The sequence below is a fragment of the Chlorocebus sabaeus genome, chromosome 26 (assembly GCF_047675955.1).
Source record: "Chlorocebus sabaeus isolate Y175 chromosome 26, mChlSab1.0.hap1, whole genome shotgun sequence".
NCBI classification, from domain to species: domain Eukaryota; kingdom Metazoa; phylum Chordata; class Mammalia; order Primates; family Cercopithecidae; genus Chlorocebus; species Chlorocebus sabaeus.
The window spans coordinates 16,547,122-16,574,125 of NC_132929.1; the positions used below are offsets into that span (position 1 = coordinate 16,547,122).

At 48.0% G+C, this 27,004-nt stretch overlaps 2 protein-coding genes across 8 annotated transcripts in view; one reads left to right on the top strand and one right to left on the bottom strand.

The window, feature by feature from the left end:
- RAD51 (RAD51 recombinase) overlaps positions 1–2,182 on the top strand; it is a 39,969-nt gene extending 37,787 nt beyond the window's left edge. Inside the window, exons 8-10 of one of the 3 annotated variants that reach the window (XM_008016997.3) lie at positions 348–477; positions 703–824; positions 1,594–2,129. In XM_008016997.3, coding sequence (XP_008015188.1) covers positions 348–477; positions 703–824; positions 1,594–1,717 — 376 coding nt within the window. In that variant the 3' untranslated portion in view covers positions 1,718–2,129. Of the gene's footprint in view, positions 1–347; positions 478–702; positions 825–1,593 lie in introns of all 3 variants that reach the window. The other 2 variants (XM_008016996.3, XM_073012058.1) reach the window with 2 other exon arrangements.
- On the bottom strand, positions 436–26,987 carry RMDN3 (regulator of microtubule dynamics 3). 5 transcript variants are annotated; one of them, XM_008017000.3, is made up of 13 exons: positions 25,935–26,053; positions 25,333–25,526; positions 22,710–22,902; positions 22,149–22,292; positions 15,786–16,071; positions 14,865–14,967; positions 10,726–10,786; positions 9,128–9,203; positions 8,562–8,639; positions 8,224–8,322; positions 7,888–7,941; positions 7,723–7,803; positions 436–579 (listed from the first exon to the last, which is right to left on the bottom strand). In XM_008017000.3, exons 2-13 carry the CDS (start codon positions 25,517–25,519, stop codon positions 541–543), a joined length of 1,401 nt encoding a protein of 466 aa, XP_008015191.2. In that variant the 5' UTR covers positions 25,520–25,526; positions 25,935–26,053; the 3' UTR covers positions 436–540. The 5 variants fall into 5 exon arrangements, with proteins under 5 accessions (XP_008015191.2, XP_072868157.1, XP_008015190.2 ...); XM_073012056.1 differs by lacking the exons at positions 436–579; positions 25,935–26,053 and adding exons at positions 6,537–7,218; positions 26,968–26,987; XM_008016999.3 differs by lacking the exon at positions 436–579 and adding an exon at positions 6,537–7,218.
- Between the last annotated feature and the right edge of the window lie 17 nt (positions 26,988–27,004).

Genomic DNA, 27,004 nt, shown 5'->3' on the forward strand with positions numbered 1-27,004 from the left:
AAGACACCAAATATGTTCTTCGAGTCCTTCCCTGAGTCTTGTAATGGCTATTTGGCCAGATTGATAGTAGCTTGAATTAGAAATGAGGAGGTTTAAGTTTAATTCCTGTTTTGACACTCTTGCTTTATAGTTTAGGTCAAGTACCTATTAAAAATGAAATCATAATCTACTTGAACTAGCTGGAAATCTTGTTAAACGGTGCGTCAGATGTTAGTGCTGTGCAAATATTTTAATAAAACATCTATATACAAGAAAAACTATGAATATGAGATTTTAGGGTGGTAAGGAAGGGAGCAGAATCTGACACAGGCTAGAAATAGGCTTCAGAGAATCCTTGTTTCCTGTAGGTATGCACTGCTTATTGTAGACAGTGCCACCGCCCTTTACAGAACGGACTACTCGGGTCGAGGTGAGCTTTCAGCCAGGCAGATGCACTTGGCCAGGTTTCTGCGGATGCTTCTGCGACTTGCTGATGAGGTAAGTTGTGGGATAGGGACAGAGAATGCCTACTTTCAGTGGCTGTGAATTCCAGGAACCTTGCTAGGAGGCCAAGACATCAGTGCCTGAGATCATCAAGCTCTATTAGAAAAGGAAGAAGAGAGACATTAGTCATTTGTTGCTTTATGGGGCAAAGTGGTGGCAGCATTGAGGTTCTTGGAGTGTCTACGGCCACAAAATTGACATTTATCCTTTCCCCATCAGTTTGGTGTAGCAGTGGTAATCACTAATCAGGTGGTAGCCCAAGTGGATGGAGCAGCCATGTTTGCTGCTGATCCCAAAAAACCTATTGGAGGAAATATCATCGCCCATGCATCAACAACCAGGTAAGGTGTTGATGGGATCGATTCTTCTTTTCGGAATGTCATGTTAACTGTGAAGTAGACATGAATATATAGTATTTTTATTTAAGCCCTGTTAAAGCTACTGTTGTATAGACACTTAGGAACTCTTGCTAATCTAATTAACATGCTCTGGTTGGTATAGATGTTTTAGTTCATGAAAGAATTAAAAACCCACAAGTGTGGAAGAATGAATATGAATAATAGAGATGCCTCTCCCTCGTTATTTAAAAAATGTTTGGGCTGGGCACTATGGCTCACACTGATAATACCAACACTTTGGGAGGCCAAGGTGAGAGGATGACTTGAGGCCAGGAATTCGAGACTAGTCAGGGCAACAAAGTGAGGCCCCTCTCTCTACAAAAAAGGTAGCTGGTGTGGTGGCATGTGCCTGTAGTCTTAGCTACCGAGGAGACTGAGGCAGGAGGATCAGTTGAGCGTAGGAATTCGAGGCTGTGTTGAGCTATGATCACACACCACTGCACTCCAGCCTGGCAAAAGATCAAGCCAGTGCCTTGAAAGAAACTTTTTCTTTTTTTAATGTTTGTTTCAGTATGGACAATCCACTGAGAGGGGCCAGGGCAAAAATGGATTCTGCCAGGTTGGAAATGCACTAAGGAAAACAGTACAGAAATATTCCCAGGGTCCTTCTAGGAAGAATATATGTCTAAAAAATTTTCAGCTCTGTTACAAAGTCAGGATGGAATTGTTTAATTATAATAAATTGGTGCTTTGGTCTGTGTCTTTGGGTCAGATTGTATCTGAGGAAAGGAAGAGGGGAAACCAGAATCTGCAAAATCTACGACTCTCCCTGTCTTCCTGAAGCTGAAGCTATGTTTGCCATCAATGCAGATGGAGTGGGAGATGCCAAAGACTGAATCATTGGGTTTTTCTCTGTTAAAAACCTTAAGTGCTGCAGCCTAATGAGAGTGTACTGCTCCCTGGGGTTCTCTACAGGCCTCTTCCTGTTGTGACTACCAGGAAAAGGCTTCCGGGAAAACAGCTATTGTATCAGCTTTTCTGATGGTGTAAACAGGAGACAGGTCAGTAATCACAAACTAATCTAAAATGTTTATTCCTTCTGTAGTGTATTAATCTCTGTGTGTTTTCTTTGGTTTTGGAGGAGGGGTATGAAGTGTCTTTGACATGGTGCCTTGGGAATGACTTGGGTTTAACAAGCTGTCTACTGGACAATCTTAGCTTCCAAGAGAACTAAAGCTGGAGAGACGTGACCCTTCTCTCACTTCTGAATTAATGGTAAAATAAAATGCCTGAGCTATGTAGCAAAGGGAATGGGTCTCTGCACAGATTCTTTTTTTCTGTCAGTAAAACTCTCAAGCAGGTTTTTAAGTTGTCTGTCTGAATGATCTTGTGTAAGGTTTTGGTTATAGAGTCTTGTGCCAAGCCTACTGGGCCATTAGCCCTTCACCATCTACCTGCTTGGTCTTTTATTGCTAAGACTAACTCAAGATAATTCTAGAGTCTTAAGCATTTCAGGCCAGGTGTGGTATCTTGTGCCTGTAATCCCAACATTTTGGGAGGCCGAGGTGGTGGATCGCTTGAGCCCAGGAGTTTTAAGTCCAGCCTGGCCAACATGGCAAAACCCCTTCACTACAAAAAATGCAGAACTTAGCTGGACATGCTGTGGCACGTGCCCGTAGTCCCAGCTACTCGATAGCCTGAGGTGGGAGGATCACTTAAGCCTAGAAGGTGGAGGTTGCAGTGAGTTGAGATTGTACCACTGTACTCCAGCCTGGGTGACAGAATGAGACCATGTTTCAAACAAAAAAGCAAGCAAGCATTTCAGAGGCTAAGTAAACAGATTTGATTGTGAGGCTTCTAATAAAGTAGTTATTAGTAGTGAATGTGCTGTTTATAGCAGTTATTCTAGTGCAAGCTTATTTCAAGACAGGGTTTCCATAATCTTTTTGGCTCTGTATAGGGGTGATCAGTTTCTATTACTTTAAGATTTGAAACCAGAAAGGAAAGTCCCACTTGCAGATGATTATGCTTGTCTTTCAACCTAATAGAAAATAAAAGACAGACATACCATGGCTTGCCTTGTGGCTTTTATTTTGAGACGGAGTTTCACTCTTGTTGCCTAGGCTGGAGTGCGGTGGCGCGATCTCAGCTCACCACAACCTCCGCCTCCTGGGTTCTAGCAATTCTCCAGCCTCAGCCTCCCAAGTAGCTGGGACAATAGATGCCTGCCACCACACCCTGCTGATTTTTGTATTTTTAGTAGAGAGAGGGTTTCACCATGTTGGCCAAACTGGTCTCGAACCCCTGATCTCAGTGATCTGCCCACCTTGACCTCCAAAAGTGTTGGGATTACAGGCACGAACCACCTTGCATAGCCCTGTGATGCTTTGTTTTAAAAGCAGTTCTAGTCTTTTTTTTTTTTTTTTTTTTTTTTTTTTGAGACAGAGTCTGGCTCTGTCGCCCAGGCTGGAGTGCTGTGGTGCAATCTGGACTCACTGCAAACTCTGCCTCCCAGGTTCACACCATTCTCCTGCCTCAGCTTCCTGAGTAGCCGGGACTACAGGCGTCCGCCATCACGCCTGGCTAATTTTTCTATTTTTAGTAGAGACAAAAATAGTAGAGATAAAAATTTAGTAGAGACATCACCGTGTTAGCCAGGATGGTCTCGATCTCCTGACCTTGTGATCCGCCCGCCTCGGCCCTCCAAAGTGCTGGGGTTACAGGTGTGAGCCACCGCCCCTGGACTTCTTTTTTTTTTTTTTTTTTTTTGAGACAGAGTCTTGCTCTGTTGCCCAGGCTGGAGTGCAATGGCACAACTCACTGCAACCTCCGCCTACCAGGTTCAAGTGATTCTCCTGCCTCAGCCTCCTGAGTAGCTGGGATTACAGGCACGTGCCACCATGCCTGACAAATTTTTGTATTTTTAGTGGAGATGCTTTTCACTATTTTGACAAGGCTGATCTTGAACTCCTGACCTCAGGTAATCTGGCCACCTCAGCCTCCCAAAGTTCTGGGATCACAGATGTGAGCCACCACACCAGGCCTGTCTTTAAAGATTAAGAATCAGGGACTGGGCCAGGTGTGGTGGCTCACATCTGTAATTCCAACGCTTAGGGAGGCCAAAGTGGGTAGATCACTTGAGCCAGGAGTTTGAGGTCAGCCTGGGCAACATGGTGAAACCCTGTCTGTACAAAAAATTTAGAAGTTAAAAAATTATTCATGCATGTTGGGATACACTTGTAGTCTCCAGCTACTCCGGTGGCTTAGGTGGGAGGATCCCTTGAGCCCAGGAGGTAGCGGCTGCAGTGAGCCCTGATCACACCACTGCACTGCAGCATGGGTGACAAAGCAAGGCCTTGTCTCAAAAAAAAAAAAATCAAAGATTGAAAAGTAGCATTGTCAATGTCCCTGGAAGCCAGATGCCAAATGGAGTTTATGGGACTCTTTTTTTCCTTTTACTTCATTTCAGTAGTTAGCACTTCCAATCCATATCTTACCCAAAGTGCTCAGTGACCATCCAAAATGTTTTCCTGTTTTTAAAATAAATTTATTGTACAGTTAAGGTGTACAACATGATGTTATATAAGATACTAATACATATAAGGAGGCCAGGCACAGTGGCTTACACTTGTAATGCCAGCACTTTGGGAGGCTGAGGCGAGCGGATCACCTGAGGTCAGGAGTTCGAGAACAGCCTGGCCAACATGGCAAAACCCCATTTCTACTAAAAATAAAAAACTGGGTGGTCGCGGTGGCTCACACCTATAATCCCAGCACTTTGGGAGGCTGAGGCGGGCAGATCACCCAAGGTCAGGAGTTTGAGACCAGCCTGACCAACATGGAGAAACCCCATCTCTACTAAAATTACAAAATTAGCCGGGTGTGGTTACACATGCCTGTAATCCCAGCTACTTGGGAGGTTGAGGCAGGAGAATTGCTTGAACCCAGGAGGTGGAGGTTGCAGTGAGTCAAGATCGTGCCACTGCAGTCCAGCCTGGGCAACAGGAGCGAAAACAACTCCCATCTCAAAAATATATACAAAACTTACCTGTGCGTGGCGGCACACACCTGTAATCCCAGCTACGCAGGAGGCTAAGGCAGGAGAATCGCTTGAACCCGGGAGACAGAGGTTACAGTGAGCCCAGATCACACCACTGCACTTCAGCCTGGGTACAGAGCAAGACTCCATCTCAAAAAAAACCAAAAAAAAACCCAAAAAAAGTAAGTGTCCAATGACACTGATATCCCTGCCAGGAAGAATAAGGTTTTCAGCCTGATCTGGCTCAGGTACCTTTTCCTCTGAATGCTCGTGTTATTGGTGGCTGGGCCAAGCTGCTTGTTCTCCATACAGAATAGTCAGCATTCCTAATTTAAAAAAAAAACCTTTAAAACCTCTTATTCACACCTTAATCTTTTGGTGACAGGTCTCACCTGAGCTGGCTAGGAAAAAAAAAAAAAAGCAGCTCCAGCCTTGCTTGAAAGCCCTCTCAGTGCCACTGTGCAGGATGCCATCCAGAGCTTCCTAAAGGTATTGAGGGGGTGAGGGGGAGAAGAGGGATGCGGGTGACAGAAATACCAGGGTAACCTTGTTTTTCCCCCGAGGACATTATTGAGACCCTTAGTGGGAGGGTTTCTGGTAAGGGGCAATTTTGTGTTTGCCTGTTCTTTGGGAAAATCACCTGGAGACAGATGGATTCCCAGACCCACTGAATCTAGGTTTTAGACCAAAAAGGAATGTTTTATTATTGAAATTGAGTGTATCTCAGGTCCTCTTTCATTACTATACCACAGAATAAATCTGGGGGCCAGGCACAGTGGCTAACACCTGTAATCCCAGCACTTTGGGAGGTCAAGGCAGGCAGATTGCCTGAGGTCAGGAGTTCGAAACCAGTCTGGCCAACATGATGAAACCCTGTCTCTACTAAAAATGCAAAAAAGTTTAGCTGGGTGTGGTGGTGTGCGCCTGTAATCCCAGCTACTCAGGAGGCTGAAGCAGTGGAATCGCTTGAACCCGGGAGGTGGAGGTTGCAGTGAGCTGAGATCGCGCCACTGTACTCCAGCCTGGGCAACAGAGCGAGACTCCATCTCAAAAAAAACCAAAAACATAAAACCTGGGTTGGTATAATAAAGACACAGTGACATTCTGGATTAAGAGGTTGGTTCTTATATGAAAGCATCTCAATCTTTTTTTTTGAGACAGAGTTTCACTCTTGTTGCCCAGGCTGGAGTGCAATGGCATGATCTCAGCTCGCTACCACCTCCGCCTCCCAGGCTCAGGTGATTCTCTTGCCATAGCCTCCCTACTAGCCGAGATTACAGGCATGTGCCACCATACCAAGCTAATTTTTTTTCTGTATTTTTAGTAGAGATGGGGGTTTCATCATGTTGGCCAAGCTGGTCTCAAACTCCTGGCCTCATGTGATCCACCCACCTCGGCCTCCCAGAGTGCTAGGATTGCAAGCATGAGCTAGCACGCCCTAACTAAGCATCTAAATTTTCTTCTAGGTGGATTTAGGGGTTTGTGCTTGTGGCCCTAAGAATGAACATGAGAGGGGCAGGGAGTACCGGCTTAGTTGCAATAGGCCTTGTTTAGGCTAAAAATAAGCTTGATACCTGTATTGTATATACTATAAAGAGCATTAATCATAACCTGCCTGCAATAGCCTCTGTAGGTGGAAACAATTATGGAGGTGTCAAGTAAGAATAAAGAGCTGATAACATCAAATTTGGTTTATTTCAAGTCTGTAACAAAATATATTCTAGGCAACTTTTCAGACATTGTTTTATAGCATCATAAACCCTATACCACTGCTGTCATTCCAAAAGCTGACAGGACTCTGGAAGTCATCAAGTGGTCCAGCCCAGGAATACAGGTAGAATTCACATGATAGGTGATAAGAAAGCAATGCCTATGGGCTACTCTGATCCCTTTTACCTTGGTAGGTAAGTTATGATCTTAGGACTATATGTATTGAGGCCTATTAGTCAGTGAAAAAGATTAAAGTGACAAGTTCTGTGCTTTGTTCCTATAGCTTTGAAGTTCATCCACGTCACCAGCAGGCTCTACCCATGTGTAATCCTGGGGCCGGTGTGAATCTTGATTTTTTTCAAGAGATTACTCAAGGGGGAGAATAACAGAAACCCAAGCCACGAGTACTGCCCCAATTCTAGATTAGGTTAGAGGTTAGAATAAATTAACTAATGGGGAATGGTACTGGGTAGCAGTCAGACCCAGGAGTCAGATTTGTGTGGTTTCCTGATCTCAGCAAGGTCTAAGGAAAAAAGCCTTTTTCCCCCAACTCTTAAATAGTAGCATCAAGTCATGAAGGCCAGTGAAATGTGGTTAGTCTCCTAAAGTGACTTCCAGTTCTTCCAGGTCCTTCTGGAGAGCCAAATCCTAGGGAGACAAAGAACAAATCTAGGACTCAATATTTAAACCAGCATTTTCCCAAACCAGTGGAACCTGAGAAGAGGGGCCCTTTGCTTCCTTTCTGAGCTCTGCTACAGTCTTTTTCTTACTTTCCCAGGATAGCCTGGAGCCTATTAAATCTGTCTCTTCCCCCTAGAGGTAGATGCTTTTTCCTAGGGAAATAAGACCTCTAGGAAAGACTTTTTTCTAAAAATGTCACATGATTCAGTGATGACAGGCAGTTTTGTTTTTTTGAGATGGACTTTCGCTCTTGTTGCCCAGGCTGGAGTGCAGTGGCATGATCTCAGCTCACTGCAACCTCCACCTCCTGAATTCAAGCGATTCTCCTGCCTCAGCCTCCTGAGTAGCTGGAATTACAGGCATGTGCCACCATGCCCAACTAATTTTGTAATTTTAGTAGAGACGGGGTTTCTCTATGGCTGACCTTGAACTCCCGACCTCAGGTGATCTGCCCAACTTAAAAAGCATTACCTCCTTTGTGACATCTGGCAGCTCCAGGGCTAACTTCATCCACCACCTAGCTTCAGAGTTTTTCCCTAGTTCTCTATAGCACTGAAAAGAGACAACAGTGAAAACTGATACTGTGTGCTTTCAGGAGTTCCCCAGAACTATGTTGAAGTAGAAAAGTGAGTTTACCTTGGAAATATATACCCTTCCTGCTTTGGAAAATCCTGGCTGTAGTTCTTCAGCCTGGGAAAAGGGACAAAGATATTTCAGTAAGAGGTTCCTATATTCTAATTAGGCTGAAGTTTGTTAGAGATTTCTATTCCCCAACCATGTGGCTGATTCAGTGGGTCTGAAGAAATCTATATTTTTGATAAGCTGTGCAAGTGATTCTGATTTTCCCATAGAACAGGCAAACACAAAATTGCCCCCTACCAGGAAAACCCCTCCCATTAAGGGTCTCAGTAATGTCCTTAGGAAAAAAGGTTACCCTGGTGTTTTTGCCTGCCACCTGCCCCTCTCTGATACCTTTAAGAAGCTCTGGAGGGCATCTTCCACAGTGGCACTGAGAGGGCTTTCAAGCAAGGCTGTAGCAGTTTTTTTTTCTAGCCAGCTCAGATGAGAGACCTGCCACCAAAAGATCAAGGTGTGTATAAGAGGTTTTAAAAGTTTTTTTTTTTTTTAAATCTTTGGGGATATACTGAAAATATGGTCAAACGAGGCTGGGTCCAACCACCAATAATATGAGCATTCAGAGGAAAGGGCACCTGAGCCAGACCAGGCTGAGGATCTTGTTCTTCCTGGCAAGGAAATCAGTATCAGAAGGCATTTAGGACCAATAAGTCAAGTGCTGAAATGCAGCTTACCTGATAGCACCACCTGCCAAGAAGAAAGTGAGCCATGGGGTTTTCTGGCTGGAGAGCAATGGCTTTGTCCACATGCTCCTAAGGGGAAAATGTAAATATAAACTAACATTAGACACCAGAGTTGCTAAAAGAGAGGCAAGGGCCGGATGCGGTGGCTCATGCCTGTAATCCCTGCACTTTGGGAGGCTGAAGCAGGTGGATCACCTGAGGTCAGGAGTTTGAGACTAGTCCTGGCCAACAGAGATGGTGAAACCCCATCTCTACTAAAAATACAAAAATTAGCCGGGCATGGTGGTACATGCCTGTAATCCCAGCTACTTGGGAGGCTGAGGCAGGAAAATCGCTTGACCCCAAGAGGTAGCAGTGAGCCAAGATCGATCACATCACTGCACTCCAGCCTGGGCAACAGAGTAAGACTCTGTCTAAAAAAAAAAAAAAAAAAAACAGAAGAAGAAGGAGGAGAGGCAAGTCACTGAGGCTGTAGAAAAGCTTTTGGCAGGGAGTCGGAAAGGAGCAGGGAATCTGGGATAGGCCAGCACAAGGAAGGAGAAAAAGCCTGTCCTCACCTTGAAGCTAAAGCCACTCTGGATGCGCCTCTGGATGCTCTCATGCTCAGCCAGCTGACCACAAAGCACCGCATACCTAGGGGGGAAGCAGCAAGCTCAGGGACAAGGGCTGAGCACCATCACTGTAAGGAATGGATGCCCCACCCACAGCCTAGTTGCATTGTCCCCTATCCCTCTACCCTCAACTAGCGCTAAAAGTACCTAATTTTTATCTCTACGTAATCCCCTCTCTTCACAGACCTCTGGCCCCAATTGGTATTCTTTAGTAGATAATGGTAGGCTTACAAGTCTCCAGAGTATTCTAGGTATTAAAAAAAAGCTGGATTCACCACAGTAAATCTCTCTTACACTTAATTTATGCAAGTTCTCAGTCCATATCTCCAGATTTCCCCTCTCATAAAGAGTACAGCCACAGGCATTAATAAAAACTTAAAGCATCAAAATAATCAGCATGAAAGTATGAGACCTGAGTATACTACTTATCTTCTGGGCAGACAAAAAAGTGGGTCTTATTAGCTTTTAAGCATGCAGGTGTATCACTGGGACTTGGGAAGCAATTTCTTAGGATAGTCACATTGGGAGGGGATATTCTAGGAATTTCTAATGTTAACTTGGAAACCAACAGAACCAGAGAAAGAAAGACCTCCTATATTTGCCCTCTTCCCCACATTGCCACTCCCAAAGGGAACCAACCAGCCAGCTTCCCATCATGTCTTCAGAAACAAAGTCTTACTCCCCCATCCCCCCAGCATTGTTCCTAGCAGCACAGTTGACATTAGATGAATAACCAGCCCAAGTTGCTTTTTCATGTATATGCTAAGTATCTGGAGGGTATCAGACACTTCTAGAGGCTCATTTCCATATTTAATCCAAACAGCTGTTCCTCAGGAATAGCTATTCATCCTTGGAAGCCCCGAGAAGCAGTGACACCCAAGAAACAGTTACCTGGCCTCTGAGAAGAACCCTTGCAGAGACAAAAGTTTCAGCAACAGATGGAGAAACACAGCCTCTCACTTAGCTCACAGTCTGAGGGTGGAGACATGAAAAGCAAGGGTGGCAGTGGGAAAGGAACATTTTCACTAAAACTCAGGTGCTGGAACCAGACCCCAGGATTTGAGTTCGCCCTGGCCCAGGCAAGTTGACAGAACTTTGCCTCTGATGTTTCCGGAGGGGTGAGCTCACATCTACTTTTCCTCACGCAAACCAAGCAAAGAAGCCGAAGTACCAGCAGCCAGGGATCACACAGTGGAAAGAAGAGCTTGTGCAGGATAGGGTAGCTGCAAATTGTCCCAGCCTCCTGAGAGCCAAGAACTCCAGTTTTGTAGCTAGGATGACTCTTACAAAGCTACTCATTTCTCCAAGCCCCATCAGAAAAAACCTTGTACTCCCCCCTTGCCTCATCCCCAAGCCACCTCCCCTACCAGAAACTTCCCTTGTCTCTGGCTAGGGGTAGACTGAGGCATGTGGAAATACAAGCCAGAGCTCCCTCTCCTGGATCCTTTGGAAAATGCCTCTGTGGCCCAGGCAGAGAAAAGAAAGAGCTGTCCTCTGCTTTGGCCCTTGCTGGCTCTTCCCAGAACACTGCAGGGTGTTATTACCACAGGTGACAGTCAGCACTCTCATCCCCCTTCTCCAGAGCAGCCTCTGCTTCTTCTTTTCCTGTAGGACAAAGGTAGATCCAGAGTTGACACAGCTCTTATGCACACTTTCATAGGAAGGCTTGTGGGAAGAATGACTGCTTTAGCTCTCATCAATCCCTACCCAGCTTGTACTTGTTTGGAAATAGTTGTGAACTTGAGCAGAATAAAAGGCCTCAAACAAGCCAGGCACAGTGGCTCACGCCTGTAATCCCAGCACTTTGGGAGGCTGAGGCGGGTAGATCACCTGAGGTCAGGAGTTGGAGACCAGCCTGGCCAACATGGTGAAACCCCATCTCTACCAAAAATGCAAAAATTAGCTGGGTTTGGTGGCAGGCACCTGTAGTCCCAGCTACTCAGGAGGCTGAGGCAGGAGAATCACTTGAACCCAGGAGGCAGAAGTTGCAGTGAGCCAAGATTGCACCACTGCACTGCAGACTAGGTGACAGAGTGAGACTCTCAGAAAAGGCTGCAAACGGCTTCTAAGGGAAGACTTCAGGGATGACTTCTGCTTCACCTTGGCTTCCCCATCTGTCGTTAGAAACCCAAGTTACCTTCTTTTTATAACGCCCACCTGATGTGCTTGAAGCAGATTTTAGCATTTGAAATATAAAAGGATCCAGCCAGGCACGATGGCTTATGCCTGTAATACTAGCACTTTGGAAGGCCGAGGTGGGTGGATCACTTGAGATCACGTGTTCAAGACAAGCCTGAGCAACGTGGCGAAACCCTGTCTCTAGTAAAAATACAAAAGTTAGCCAGGTGTGTTGGCACATGCCTGTAGTCCCAGCTCCTCGAGAGGCTGAGGCAGAAGAATCACTTGAACCTGGGAGGCAGAAGTTTCAACGAGCCAAGATTGCACCACTGCACTCAGCCTGGGTGACAGAGACTCTGCCTCAAAAAAAAAAAAAAAGATCCAACACAATCAGAAATTTTCCCCAACAGACCTTATTCTGGAGGGGTGGTGTCCATGGATCTCAAGTTGTATAAAATTTTAGGTAACTGGGGAGAGGGATCACAGCTTTGATAAAATTCTCTAAAGGGGATGGGTACATTGGCTCACACCTGTAATCCTAGAACTTTGAGAGGCCAAGGAGAGGATAGCTTGGGACCAAGAGTTCAAGACCAATCTGGGCAATATAGCTAGACCCTATCTCTTAAAAAAAAAATATATATATATATATATAAAATATGTATATATATAAAATATATATATAAAATATGTGTGTGTGTGTATATATATCTTCTCAAAAGGATCCACAATCCAAGAATATTAATTAGCTCTAGACCAAAACTCTTTCACAAGAGCCACATGGACTGAGGTCTGACCAGAGATGACTTTCACTTAGTCTTAACCCAAGCTTTCTAGGTTAGTGTTCTAACAAAGAAATGAAAGCCCATACACATGAAAGTTCTGACAAGTGTCACTTAAGAGTATCAAGGCTGGGCCGGGCGCAGTGGCTCACGCCTGTAATCCCAACACTTCAGGAGGCTGAGATGGGCGGATCACGAGGTGAGGAGATCAAGACCATCCTGGCTAACACGGTGAAACCCCGTCTCTACCAAAAATACAATAATTAGCCGGGCGCGGTGGCAGGCGCCTGTAGTCCCAGCTAAATGGGAGGCTGAGGCAGGAGAATGGCGTGAACCTGGGAGGCGGAGCTTGCAGTGAGCCAAGATTGCTCCACTGCACTCCAGCCTGGGCAACAGAGCAAGACTCTGTCTCCAAAAAAAAAAAAAAGTATCGAGGCTGGAGCCTATGGACTGTCAGATAAGGATCATCATATGCCTATGCACTGGAGAAGACACTGCAACATAGGATTTTTTTTTAAGACAAGAGTCTCACTCTGTTGCCAAGGTTGGAGGTTGGAGTGCAGTAGCGTGATCTCAGCTGACTGCAACCTCTGCTTCCCGGGTTCAAGCGATTCTCCTGCCTCAGCCTCCCCAGTAGCTGGGATTATAGGTGTGTGCCACCACACCCGGCTAATTTTTGTATTTTTAGTAGAGATGGGTTTCGCCATGTTGGCCAGGCTGGTCTCGAACTCCTAACCTCAGGTGATGCACTTGCCTCAGCCTCCCAAAGTGCTGGGATCCTTCCCAAACAGAAGGACCACATGGCCCCACCAATGAGGGACACTGCCTCTTTGGGAATTTCTCTCTGCCCTCTTCAAAGTACTGTCTCACTAGGAAAATAATAGCAGAATGAGACAACCAGTTGCTGACAAGCTAGACAGACAGCGTTGTAGACAAGACATTGCCTGAGACCCCACAGAATGAGTACCTCCTGGTGGTCCAGCTCCTAGAGATACAATGAAATAAACTTTACACCCAGTAAGGATAATTCTTAAAGGCTGTGATGTCAGAGCAGAACCTTCAGAGACATTCCATAGTCATCTGACCTCCAGCAGGTAAAGATTTGTCCATGGGTGCTAAGCTCAGGAGGCCAGACCAACAAAGTGCTGTCCCTCTAACCACTGCCTCCACTTCTGTCTTTGTGGTTCATGCTGGCTACTAGCACTAATAAGAGATGATCAGTGATCAAGAGGGAAAGGAAAGGTTGTTGACATGACAACTCCAAAAATCAGCCCAAAAGCTGACTGGGAATCCTCACCTGAAATTCAGGAGGGAAAATAGAAACTTTTGAAGAGAAAGTAATCATAATTAAGCATCTTTTGTTAAAACTTCCAGGAATTTTTCTGAGGGTCTGCAGAGACATCTTACTCAACTGGTCTGTTCTTTCTCCATGGACAGAATTCTACAGATGTTTAGAATATTAACCTTGAGGTATTGTTAGAGTACACATTATCAAGGATTCAATAATATTTATCAGGCTGTACTTATAATACAAAGGTAAACAAATCTGTTTTAGACAGTTAACTGGCCAGGCGCAGTGGCTTATGCCTGTTATCCCAGCACTTTGGGAGGCCTAGGTGGGTGGATTACTTGAGGCCAGAAGTTCGAGACCAGCCTGGCCAACATGGCGAAACCCCATCTCTACTAAAAATATAAGAATTAGTATGGTGGCATGTGTTTGTAATCCCAGCTACTGGGGAGGCTGAGGCAGGAGAATTGCTTGAGCCCAGGAGGTGGAGGTTGCAGTCAGGCGAGATCAGGCCACTGAACTCCAGCCTAGGCAACAGAGAAAGACTGAAAAAAAAAAAAAAAAGATACTAACTGAACCACAGACCTAGAAACCCACTGATAGTACCTGACTCAGTGTGTGGAGTTCAGTAGGACACATCAGTCTCTTAAGTCCCAGGATTCTCTGACCTCATGACAGACAAGGCCAAGCCCTGAGCCTGGCACAGGTCAGATGCACCCTATCCTCCAGGGTGGAGCCTTTGCCAATAGACTTGCCAAGTGGATTCCAGAGTCTTCTAAGCTAGCTATATATATATATATATATACACACACTTTTTTTTTTTTTTTTTTTGAGATGGAGTCTCACTCTGTTGCTCAGGCTGGAGTGCAGTGGCGCGATCTCGGCTCACTGCAAGCTCCGCCTCCCGGGTTCACACCATTCTGCCTCAGCCTCCCAAGTAGCTGGGACTACAGGTGCCTGCCACCATGCCTGGCTAACTTTTTTGTATTTTTAGTAGAGACGGGGTTTCACTGTGTTCGCCAGGATGGTCTCGATCTCCTGACCTCGTGATCTGCCCACCTCGGCCTCCCAAAGTGCTGGATTATAGGCGTGAGCCACCGCGCCCGGCATAAGCTACCCATATTCTTAGAATACCTGCCCCACAGGCTTCATAACTGAAACCAGATTTCTAAGTAGCAAAAAAAACTCAGGTTAAGAAAAAAGGTTTTGCCCTCTGTGGCTAGAGAGTGAGAAAAACGAATAATGCTGATAGGATACAAATACTCCTAAAAACATATGCACTTGTGTTACTAATCAGCATGATATACAGATAAACAAAGACTGCTCTCTTCCTCCAGAGGAGAAAGCAAGGGTCTCGGGGAGCCAGAGTTTGTCCCTAGTGGGTAACTGAGCCACAACTGCTCTGACAGCATCTTGGTGGTTCCCCAGGTCCCCACGCAGATGGGCCAGCCCCACCCCTGAACCAGTCACCTTCCCACAGGAAGCTGTCAGCACTTACCATCTAGGGCATATGACTTCTTCTCGCTCACCTCCTCAGTGAGCTCACACATGTCACTGTAGGCTCGGGCCAGGCGCCAGAGAAAGTCCTGCCGGCTTCCATACTGAAGACCAGACAGAAACAGGTAAGGCCCCTTTTTCCTCAGCTGTGGAGAATGGGGGCCCTGGCCTTCCCCCACACCCTAGGTTTGAATTTCCAAGCTAGTATGTTACAATCATCAATATCAGGCCAGCTCCTACAGGCAGTCTTCCCCCTAGTCATCCCTTCCCACATGCAGTTAATGTATGACACATTCTCTGTCTAGCCAGTAGCTTGCACAATCACAGAGGGCATTCTGGCCTCCTAGAACTGGCGGGAGGAAAGGTCAACTCCAAGATGTCATAAAGCACGAGGTCTTTTGCTGACACATGAAGAAAGTGTGAAAGGAAAAGGGAAACTTCTAACTTCCGGAGGGGGGCATTTATACCTGGGTGGGCATAAATTTTGTCTGAACCTCAGAAGAGAATTGTGGGTGAACGACCTACACAGTTGTCACTTGTAATGGGGCTGGCAGCTTGGACTCTGCCTCAAGGGAAACAAGAGGAGAAAAAAAATACAGTTCTTTCCACATTTCCCCCTAGAGGTGAAAGGTACAGTTCTTTCTGCAGTAGCTCTACAGAAGGCAGAGGACTACGCTCCCCATCCCCAAAGGGGAGGCAGCTCTGGGGCAAGCGGTACCCTGGCCCTAGGGTCCATGCTGGGCCTCCTTAGAAGAGGATATGCAACCTGGGGGACAGATGCAGAACCAGCTGTCTCACCATTTCTCGTCCCATGTCACCTTGGAGGGGCAGTAACCACATGGGCCTTCATTCCCCAGGGCTCAGAAGCAGATGGAGGGAGGGAGGGAGGGAAGGAGAAGCAGGCAGGCAGCTGGAGCCTCACCGCCAGCTTGTTGTTGAGCAGCAGCTGGAAGCCCTCCCGCTTGCCTTGCTCATCACCCCTGTGCAGCTCGTCAGCCTGCTGCAGGAGAGGCAGCACATCCTCCAAGCCTGGGGAACCTCCAGCCTCCAGGGCACTGGGCACAACACCCGAAGCTGCCTCCTCCTCCAGGTCCAGAGAATCCTTTCTTCCCATCTTCACAGTCTCGCAGCTCACTTCATCTTCCCCGTCCTCACTTTCTTTGTCAGAGTCCCGCTCATTGTCAGACTCCGCATTGGCTGTTGTATAACTGGCAAAGAAATGTAAGGGACAAGAGGATTATTCAGCTCAGAGCCCCTAGGGTCTGTATCCCTCACCACCAAAGCAGCACTCTTCATGGCATTGTCCAAAGCACCAAATACCTCTTGAGGGCAGATTTTTTTTTCTTTTTTCTTTTCTTGAGACAGGGTGGAGTGCAGTGGCTCGATCTTGGCTCACTTGAACTTCCACCTCCTGGGTTCAAGCAACTCTCCCACCTAATTTTTTTGTATTTTTAGTAGAGATGGGGTTTTGCCATGTTGCCCAGACTGGTCTCAATCCCCTGGCCTCAAGTGATCTGCCCACCTTGGCCTCCCAAAGTGCTGGGATTACAGGCATGAGTCACCATGCCCAGCAGAAATCATTATTTGAGAGAAAGCTTCCTATGGGAACTAAGGGCTGGGAAAATGATCTGGGAAGGAAAGAGTAGCCGATCAGCTGGGGCCCTGTGACAGTCAAGGCAAATGTGAGAAGCCCCTGCTCATTTCTGCCTTATGAGTCAGAGACACTTATCAGAACCAACGTGGGTGGGTGCAGCCTCAGACCATGGGCAGCCACACGCATCCACAAACATAACCTCTGGCCCAAGTCAACCAAACCTAAACCGCAACAGGAGTAGCCCTTGGTAACCTTGAGAACTTAAGGGTGTGAGGAGAGATGATAGGAATCACTTTGCAGCCAGAAGCAAGAAGGGGAAGACGATGCAAACCACCCCTGGAAAAGGTGTTGGGGGGGGCTGCCACATGCCAGGTGGCTCCTAAGCCCCAACCCTGATGCACCCACTAAAGAGGAAGCTGAGTTTCTCTTGGATGTCAGCCACCAGCAGTTGATTAGGGTGTTTTCCCTAATTGTCTAAAATAGATAAAGACTGAGCAAGGGAAAAGGTAGGACTTCTGGGGGTCAGAAGCAAACACAAGGTCAGGCACGGTGGCTCACACCTGTAATCCCAGCGCTCTGGGAGGCCGAGGTGGATGGATCACGAGGTAAGGAGATCGAGACCATCCTGGCTAACACGGTGAAACCCCATCTCTACTAAAAACAAAAACTTAGCCAGGCATGGTGGCAGGCGCCTGTAGTCCCAGCTACTTGGGTGGCTGAGGCAGGAGAATAGTGTGAACCCGGGAGGCGGAGCTTGCAGTGAGCCGAGATCATGCCACTGCACTCCAGCCTGGGCGACAGAGAGAGACGCCATCCAAAAAAAAAAAGAAAAAGAAAAAATAGAGTAGGCTCCCTGTGGCTGGAGCAAAACAGGATTGAAGGAGAGATGACACACACACCTACAAATAAAGTCAACACATGATAGCCTAATGTCAGGGCAGAAGTGCTGTCCTCCTGTCCAGAAACTACAAGGCGGCAGGCTCTGAAGGCTCTGAAAGTGAGCAACCAGACCAGATGTCCAGTCCATGCTGACAGCATCCTTACAGAGGAGCTTCAGCCTCATCTAAAAAAGAGGCCCCAGACATATCTACTACAAGAACTTGTAAGGTATTTAAAACCTTTCTTAACCGCACCTTTGTTTTTTTTTTTTTTTTGAGACGGAGTCTCGCTCTGTCACCCAAGCTGGAGTGCAGTGGCCGGATCTCAGCTCACTGCAAGCTCCACCTCCCAGGTTCATGCCATTCTCCTGCCTCAGCCTCCCTAGCATCTGGGACTACAGGCGCCCGCTACCTCGCCAGGCTAGTTTTTTGTATTTTTTTAGTGGAGACGGGGTTTCACCATGTTAGCCAGGATGGTCTCGATCTCCTGACCTTGTGATCCGCCCGTCTCGGCCTCCCAAAGTGCTGGGATTACAGCGCACCTTTGTTTTTTAAGAGGTTATCCAAGTATCTTTTCCCTTTAGTTATTAGGGGGAAAAAAAAAAAAAGCACCTTTAGAAATTAAAGGCAGAAGGATGTGTCATTAGATTTTGTAACCAACCTAGGAACTGATGAGCGAGACCACCCACAGGCAACCTAGAGAAACCGAAACTGCCAACTGCACCTGCCACAGATTAAGAAAAATCAAACCAGAGTCTTCTCTGCCCAGCCAGGCCCAAAGGCAAAATGGATAGATGGTTTATCTGGAACGGAAAGCTGGAATCACATCATCTCCCTTTGCTAGAAAGAGGGGGAGACCCTATTTCTTGCTGGGTTGAGGGCTGCCTCAGCCAATCAGGAGTCCAAACAGGAGTCTCTCTGCCTCCAGTAACCCCAGCCTAGCCCTGCTGGAGCCCAGGCATCAGCACAGAATCCCCTGGGACCTGACCTGTGATACTGCCATCCCTCTGGATCCTAAAGGCCCAGCTCACAAAGCCAAGAAGAGAGGTCAGGGGGCCTTGCTGCCACAAACAGAGTGAAAGCTGGCAGAGCCTTGTGAGGCAGGGAGGCTCCAGGGAAGCTGGCACTTTAACAAGTGGACTGTAATTGCATCTCAGCCCCACTTTAAGGCACTCTCCTCATCAATCTGAAACCCTATTGCCTGGGGCAGCTACTGGGGCCTCAGAAGAGATTAATCACATGCCAAGGGCTACCACATTTACACCATTCTCTTTCACCTCCCACCTCCCGGACTAACCCAACCAGTCCTTGGAGAAATCTACTACAGAGGAGTGACCCTTTTAACATAGCCTGAGGCTTTTGAGATCTGCCAGGGACTAGCAGGGACCCTTGAAAAGGTCCTTTGGTCCTGTGCACTCCGGAGGACTGGAGTTCCCACAGTGGACCCGAGACCCAAGGCTCCCTCTGAGCAAGGAGACTGCCACTCTTAAGCAGTAATGAAGGACTCAGTTATGCACATCTCCCCTCCTGGCAATTAAGTTTCTCTTAACTCTACCTAAACCATGTTAGAGATTGAGTATGAGGTCTTCAAAGATGACCAGGCACATGGGCCCTGACCTTGAGATAAGACCCAACTTAATGAGGCCATAAATGCCCAAGAAGGAGCCTTCACGATGAGGCTGCAGGCAATCTCTCTTGGCTGAGATGCCTGGGAAGGCTTGCTGGAGGAGCTGGTGTTTTAGGGCAAGTTGGGTTCTGACAGGGAACTCAAGCTGTGTTTGGTACAATGCCCGGGGAACAAGCTCACAGAGCTGCACAGTGATTCTGCCTCTGCCACCCTCAGTCTCCTGAGACCTCAAAGTTGTTATTTGGAAGAAGGAATACAGCTTTCAGTGAAATCAAGCAGCCCATCAAATCTCAGCCCTTCATCCCTCAAGGCAGCTCTCCTTGCCCCAAGACACAGGTTCAAAGCCATTTCAGAGTTTGTAGACTCCTAGAGCTCCCCCTTGACCTACATGGCAATGACGATGGCACAAAGAATCATTCACCACGGCCACTGCCCTAGAGAGCAGCCAGCTCAACCACAGAGTGTTGCACCACCACCTGCTCTCATGCCACGGGACTGGGCATGGGACACAGCCTGATGGAGCTATAATTAAGAAAGCCACCCCTCCCCTTGCCCCATCACAGGTGTCTGGCAGCTCTGGCCTGCTCCTTGTGGCCTTAGGAGTCCCAGTGAGCACCCCTAGCAGTGAAGGTCCCACAGATGTCCCTGGTTAACTGCTCTGGCTCCCACTGACCCCAGAAGTTTGTACTTGTCTTTTTGAGGTGGAATCTTTCTCTGTTGCCCAGGCTGGAGTGCAGTGGTGCAATTTTGGCTCACAGCAACCTCCACCTCCTGGGTTCAAGTGATTCTCCTGTCTCAGCCTCCGGAATAGCTGGAATTACAGGCGCACACCACCATGCCCAGCTAATTTTTGTATTTTTAGTAGACACAGGGTTTCACCATGTTGGTCGTCTGGTCTTGAACTCCTGACCTCAAGTGATCCACCCGCCTCGGCCTCCCAAAGTGCTGGAATTACAGGCCTGAGCTACCGCGCCGGCCTAGGACAACTTCTTTAAATCATCACAAAGAGGACCAGGTGCGATGGTTCATGCCTGTAATCTCAGCACTTGGAGGCCAATGTGGGAGAACTGCTTGAGGCCAGGAGTTCAAGACCAGCCTGGGCAACATAGTGAGACCCCATCTCTACAAAAAAATAAACAAAGTTGGCTGGCATGGTGGCACATGCCTGTAGTCCCTGCTACTCAGAAGGCTGAGGCAGGAGGACCACTTGAGCCCAAGGGGTTGAGGCTGCTGTGCTGTGATGGTGCCACTGAACTCCAGCCTGGGCAACAGAGTGAGACCCTGTCTCAAAACAAAACAAAAAACAGTCATGAAGGACCTCAAGTTGTGTTTGATCTGGGGCAGAACTGTGACCTCTCCTTCTGTTCTACCTCCTTAGAGAGTTCAAATATCAATTCCCCACCCAAGTGGCCTGCTTCCTTGGGTTGCAGAGATGTTCTTTTACATCTCAGTGCCCACTGTCAACTACTTCCTCCATCTCTCTCTTCACTTCAGATGTATCAAATGTTAATTTCATTTTTGCCCCCTCTTTAACACAACTTCTGGAAGCATCTCTTGGCCCAGAGCCATTTAGGTAAATTGAATAGAAAAGGGCCACCTCTGCTTGCCCTTGAAAATACAGATAATAGGGATCTGACAACCCAGGCAACAGCAGTCCCCCATGGAGGAGCAGAGCTCTTCGACACCACTCCACAGGTTTTTGGAGGCCCCTGAGCAGTCATCAAATCCAGCGTTGGTGATAATGACGTGTCAGTCAACAATGGACTGTGCATATAACAGTGGGTGCATATGATTATAATGGAGCTGAAAAATTCCTTTCACCTAGTATTTACTTTTTTTTTTTTTTTTTTTTTTTGAGGCAGGGTCTTGCTCTGTCACCCAGGTTGGAGTGCAGTGGCACAATTATGGCTCACTCCAGCCTCAAACTCCCAGCCTCCCAAGTAGCTGGGACTACCAGCCCATGCCACCATGCCCAGCTTTTTTTTTTTTTTTCTTTTTTTGAGATGGGGTCTCACTCTTATCTCCCAGGCTGGTGTGCAGTGGCATGATCTCGGCTCACTGAAACCTCCGCCTCCTGGGTTCCAGCAATTCTGCTGCCTCAGCCTCCTGATTAGCTGGGATTACAGGCATGCACCACCACGCCTGGTTAATTTTTGTATTTTTAGTAGAGACAGGATTTCAGCATGTTGGCCAGACTGGTCTCAAACTCCTGACCTCAGGTGATCCGCCCACCTCGGCCTCCCCCAGGTAGTTATTTTATGTAGAGATGTGGTCTTGCTGCCTTGCCCAGGTGGTCTCAAGCTCCTGAACTCAAGCAATCCTCCTGTCTCGGCCTACCAAAGTGCTGGGATTACCATGAGCCACCACCATGCCTGGTTTTAACTGACTGATTTTAACTTCTAGTTTCCATTTGCCTGCTTATAGCTAATTTCTCTGATCCAGCATAAAACTTGGCTGTTCTCTGCACCAGTCTTTCCCTTGAGAAGAAGGCTGGACAAGGAGAAATCGGCCTCTAGGCCTCACACAGGCTACCTGAATGATCGGAGCTAGCAGCAGACAAGGGCAGATGCTGCTAGTGACAACATCAGACTCTATCCTTGGGACCAAAGTTTCAAAGTGGTGCTAGTGGTTTAAACTCAAAACGCCCTTAGCATGACCAGACTTGGAGGAGGCTGTCCACCAGACTCCTGCCACCTGCCCCGCCTCACAGAAAGGTCTATCGTCAGCCCTCCTGGGCCACTAAGAACTCAGGACATCCACCTCCCACCTGTAAAAATGCAAAAGATCACAGGCACGGCTCCCCTGTGGGAAGAGGGTGACTCCCAGGGAGGAGCATGCTTCGTGCTTAGACATCTAGGTACAACAGCTCGGCCACCCAAGGAAAGGAACAAAGTCAAACAATGCTTATCAAGTCCTTGTGATAACACAGAAAAACGCCCAAATAATATATCATAACTATGTAATAAACTAAGATAACAGATGTAAGCAATAACTGCTATTAACATCTACATTTGTCTGAATGACATAAATTGGACGGGTTTTTCATTTCAACTCTTCTGTATTTATTATACTCTTACCTGTTCCAAAAATTATTTGCAGCAGCTTGGTTTGGATTTTCCATTGATAATACTTTTACAAAACACCACCTGGCTGTAGCCATAACTGCCTCCAGGAGAGACAACTCACCCCCCTTCACTCTCAGCATCTGTGAATGTGGCTCCCGAGGAGGCCGTGAAGTAGACAGAGCTGGAGCCAGTGGAGTCACTCCTCTCCCGGACAAACGGAAACCTTCGCCGCCGAGCCACTCTCTGGTTCTCTTCCATGTGGGATCTGGAAAGCAGGCCCCATCCCGAAGGGTACCATTAGGTCCCATCCAGCCTGTCTTTCTGCTCACCATGGGGTGCCTCTTACTACTGCTCCTCATTAAAGGGCCAAAAGCAGAGAAAATCCTAGGTCTCTAACCCTCAGGAGGGTAAGAAGGGCAGCTCCCTGGGCCCAGACCACATAGACAGACTAGGTTAGGCAAACAGAGCATTTCAGCTGCTACAACAGATCAACCATGAGAGTCCAGAAGCAGCAAGGAGCGTGTGCAAGGCGAGGTACTAAATGTATAGCTTCCACCCAGATTAGGCTAGAAGCTATAAAACTGGTTTCTTCTTTAGAGACAGAGAGCAAAGGCCAGAACACACCTCAGCTGAAAAAGCTGCAGGGGAGGGATAAAGCGGGAGAGGAAGCTGCATTACTCACCGGACCTCCCCAACAATCTCTCCGGCAAGTCCTCGCAGGCTGCTCCTCAGCTCCTCCACCTCTCGCCGCAGTGCCACAAGGCTGGTCAACACAAAGTCGAGGCGGTCCAGCACCTTCTCCTGTCCTTCCCGTGGAAGGCTGGGCAGTACTGCGGCATCTCCAGCCCCACCTGAGACAGCCCGCAAGAGCATCACTGAAGGAAGGAGAATGGGAGCCAGTGACACCCAGGAATATAGTGGGGAAGAGATCTCACACCTAGAATTCAAGAACACCTGCTTTCCATTGGAAGAGAAGGCCCAGTGACGCTCAGGTAGCACACATTCACAGCCAGGTCATGGTAACAAGTCCCAAGAAACTACCCAGGGATCTCTAAACAAGAGTCCTCTGCTCCAAGAACCTTCCATACCAGGGCCCTTCAGGAATGCTGCACACCACGACAGATAATGTAAAATGCTTGCCCGAGTGTGGAATCTGAAGGACAGCTGTCCTGCTAGAGTAAAAAAAAAAAAACCTTTACCTCACTGTATAGTGCCCAATACCAGGGAGTCAATACCAACCACACAGCAAAACTAAAACTAAAACTGAGCTCCATCACATTCTGATCTCTCACTTCACAAACAATAGTAGGGAAAACTTGGGAGTTTCTCCCAGAACTTCATTTAGTGTATCAGAGAAGGAGTAGGAGAAAGGGGGCAGTTGCTAAGGGAAGAGGTACACCAGAAAAAGCCCATCCAAACCGCCTCAGAAAAACACCATTACTAAGCCCTGCTGACCCAACCCTAGGCCTCACTCTTTTGAGTAAATTCCAGCAGTGAAATGGTAGCAAAGTGACAGCCACCTACGGTAACTGGACTGAAAGATGCAAAAACAAAAAGGAAACCAGAGAGGCAGGACCCCACAATATGGCAAGCATAAATCCCTTCTTAAAGGAAATCTGGTAAAAAAAAAAAAACAAAAAAAAAAAAACAAAAAAAAAAACTAGGCCAGGCCACAACACACATCCAATAATGCTCAAGAATGTAGAGCAAGAAAGATCTCTGGGAATGTGGCCGCTTCTAATCTCAGAAGAAAGACTACTGCGAAGCAATTACAAACAAAATACAAGGGAAGGAAGCACACTGCAATACTAGATTACCACCAGATTATAAAGTGCCGACAATCAGTTGCAATCTAAGGTGACAGCTCTTTGAAGACTCCTCCAGAACTAACTTTTCCAAACCATCTAACACTGGCAATCAGAGAAAACACTCATTTCCAATTAGCGTGGGAGTGAGATAATGTAAACGCTCCTCTTGGCCAGGTGTGGTGGCTCACGCCTGTAATCCCACCACTTTAGGAGGCTGAGGCCAGGAGTTCGAGACCAGCCTGGCCAACATGGGGAAACCCCATCTTTACTAAAAATACAAAAATTAGCTGGGCATGGTGGCGCACACCTGTGATCCCAGCTACTTGGGAGGCTGAGGCATAAGAATCACTTGAACCCAGGGAGGTGGAAGTTGCAGTGAGCCAAGATCATGCCACCGTACTCCAGCCTGCGCAACAGAGCGAGACTCCATCTCAAAAAAAAAAAAAAGAAAAAAGAAAAGAAAAAAACACTCCTCTTGCACAAATATGGTAGTAGTTTGAAACAGCCCTAGATCCTTTGCTCAAACGAATTAACAAATCTGCAAATTTGAAAGAACTACTCATTTCAGCTGTGCGGGCTGCCAGCCACATTCAGCTTCAATTGCATTAAGCGTGCTCCTAGCCCTATGCCGTAGAAACTCCACTGGACCAGGTGACCAGGCCCAACAGGCCCAACCTTGCCACTTAATCTGTGACAGCCTCAGGAAAGTTACACAATCTTTTTGAATCCTGGTTTCCTCATAGGAGGGATTAAAAAAAAAAAAAAACTTGAATGAGATAGTTTCCAAGTTGTCTTCAAATTCAAATATATGATTTAATACATAACCCTGAAGACTTTTAATTCCTACAAGATTATTATTTTTGCCCTCTTTTGGATTCTCTCTACTTATTACACACCTCACCCAACACTAAGCAAGTGCCTTTAACACCCACATAGCACTAGTGTGGCCAGAACTAAAAGCGAAAGCTAAGCAGTCTTTTTGAAATATACTTGCTTGGGAATACAGGGTAAAGAGTAGAGAAAACCACGACTGCTTTTTTTTTTTTTTTGAGACGGAGTCTCACTCTGTCGCCCAGGCTGGAGTGCAGTGGCGAAACATCAGCTCACTGCAACCTCTGCCTACTGGGTTCAAGCGATTCTCGTGCCTCGGCCTCCCCAGTAGCTGGGACTACAGGCCGCGCCAGCACGCCCGGCTAATTTTTGTATTTTTGGTAGAGATGGGGTTTCACCATGTTGACATCTGGTTGAATGTTGGTCAGGCCGGTGTTGAACTCCTGACCTCAGGTGATCCGCCCGCTTAGGCCTCCCAAAGTGCTGGGATTACAGGCGTGAGCCACCGCACCCGGCCCGACGACTGCTTTTTCAACAAGCTTCCAAAAGAGTGAAACCCTAAGGCGCTTCTCTACGTTGCCCTGTCCCACAATCTCCACCAAAAGCAGCCCAGACCCCAGGCCCATTAGTCTGCAGTGACCGCGGTCTCAGGAGACGGGCTCCTACCCTGGCGTCCGGTCTCTGAAGTCTGCGTGTAGTCCAGGGAGTTGGGCAGGCTCTGGCTGCGGCCATGGCGCTGGGTCCGTTTCCATCGCTGGCTGTAAAGGAGGCACAGGAATCCAAGGCCGGCGGCGGTACCCAGCAACAGTCCCAGCCCGGCACGGGCACCACCCAGGGCTCCCAGTCTAGACATGCTGCACCTGCGGCCAGCAGAAGCCACCGGGAGCAGGCAGGCAGGCGGGCGGGCGGGCGTAGGGAGAGAGAGAGATTCGTGAGTCTGGTAAACCCACCCCCAAGGCAGAACCCCGGCAGGTATCACCTTGCCCAAACCCTGAGCGCCTGACTACCTGCATCCCAGTCTGAACCCTAAGGCCTCCTCCAGCCCCTTGGGCCCCACTGCCGCTCCCCTCACCCAGCCTGGACATAGCCACCCCTCCAGCACACCCTCCGATCCGGGTCACAGAGTCCGGCTTCTGGGCCTTCAACCCCCACCTCAGCCTCACAACACTGCAGACCACAAACCCGCCGCCCTGGCTGCAAACTCCCGGCCTTCCCCTGCGGCCCAGGAACGAGCTCTGGCCTGGCAGGAGATCCACTCAGAACCTTACCCGGCCGCCAGCCACCATGGCAGCAGCCGCCGCGGGCTCACGCTGTCAGTGACCGTGACGTCAGACAGACGGCGCCAGCGGCTCGGCGCCCTGAGGGAAGGCGCACGGAGATGACCACGCCGGCCCCACCCCCGGCCTGTTTCCCTCAGGAGCGAGGCCACGGGCGCCGGCGGAGGGGCGGAGCCAGCACAGTGCGAAAGGAAAGCAAAAAGGGGCCGAAGGCTGAGGAAAGGCGGGAAAGCGGGGAGACTTCTTGGGCGGACGCTCGCGCAGTCACCCTCACCGTCCGGCATCCAGGCCTCCATTTCCCTGCGGTCACACCGGCTTACTTGCTGCTCCCGGAATACGCTCAGCATATTCACACTTTCTCCCTGCGCTTCTGCCCGGACCTCCCCTCTGTACCTGGAAAACGTCACCCTCTCCCCACATTTTATTTTTATTTTGTAGAGACTGGGTCCCGCTCTCCTGGTCTCCAGCGATCCGCCTGCCTCGGCCTCCCAAAGTGCGTGAGCCGCCGCACCCGGCCATAAACCTTAAACCTAACGTACCGTTTTATAATTCTATTTTACTCTTGTAATTGTATGCAACTTCTAATTTTGGCAACTAAAAAGACCGATTTTATGGACGATGACAATTGTAAATATTTCTTGAGTTAAAATTTTCTTTAGTGAAAGACGAAATTTCTAGGCCAGGCCTCCCAATACCCTTGACTAGATCTTATATTTATTTACCCTTTAATTGTGAGTTACTGTATACATATAAGAATACAGGAGGCCAGCGGTGGTGGCACGTGACTGTAGTCCCACATACTCTGGGGGCTGAGATGGGAGGATCACTTGAGCCCAGGGTGTGGAGGCTGCAATGAGCCATGAGCACTCTGGGCAACAGAAGTCAAGATTTCGAGGCCACCCTGGCCAACCTGCCCAAACCCCGTTGTTAGGCAGGAATCTAGACCCAACATGGTGGCGTTACCGGGTGTAGCAGGCCTTTTGTTAAAGACTCCCTTCACCCTTGTACACACCCTCAGACTTACATGCGTCAGAGTTCCGGCTGGGCAGTCACACTCCCCG

What these genes read in the sequence shown, in the direction of transcription:
- RMDN3 (XM_073012056.1), bottom strand. An exon ending in GATGCTGAGAGTGAAGGGGG is followed by an intron (nt 16,072 to 22,148) that starts GTGAGTTGTCTC and finishes TTTCTTTGCCAG; the next exon opens with TTATACAACAGCCAATGCGG. An exon ending in CCCTCCAGAGCTTCTTAAAG is followed by an intron (nt 7,942 to 8,223) that starts GTATCAGAGAGG and finishes CCCTTTTCCCAG; the next exon opens with GCTGAAGAACTACAGCCAGG.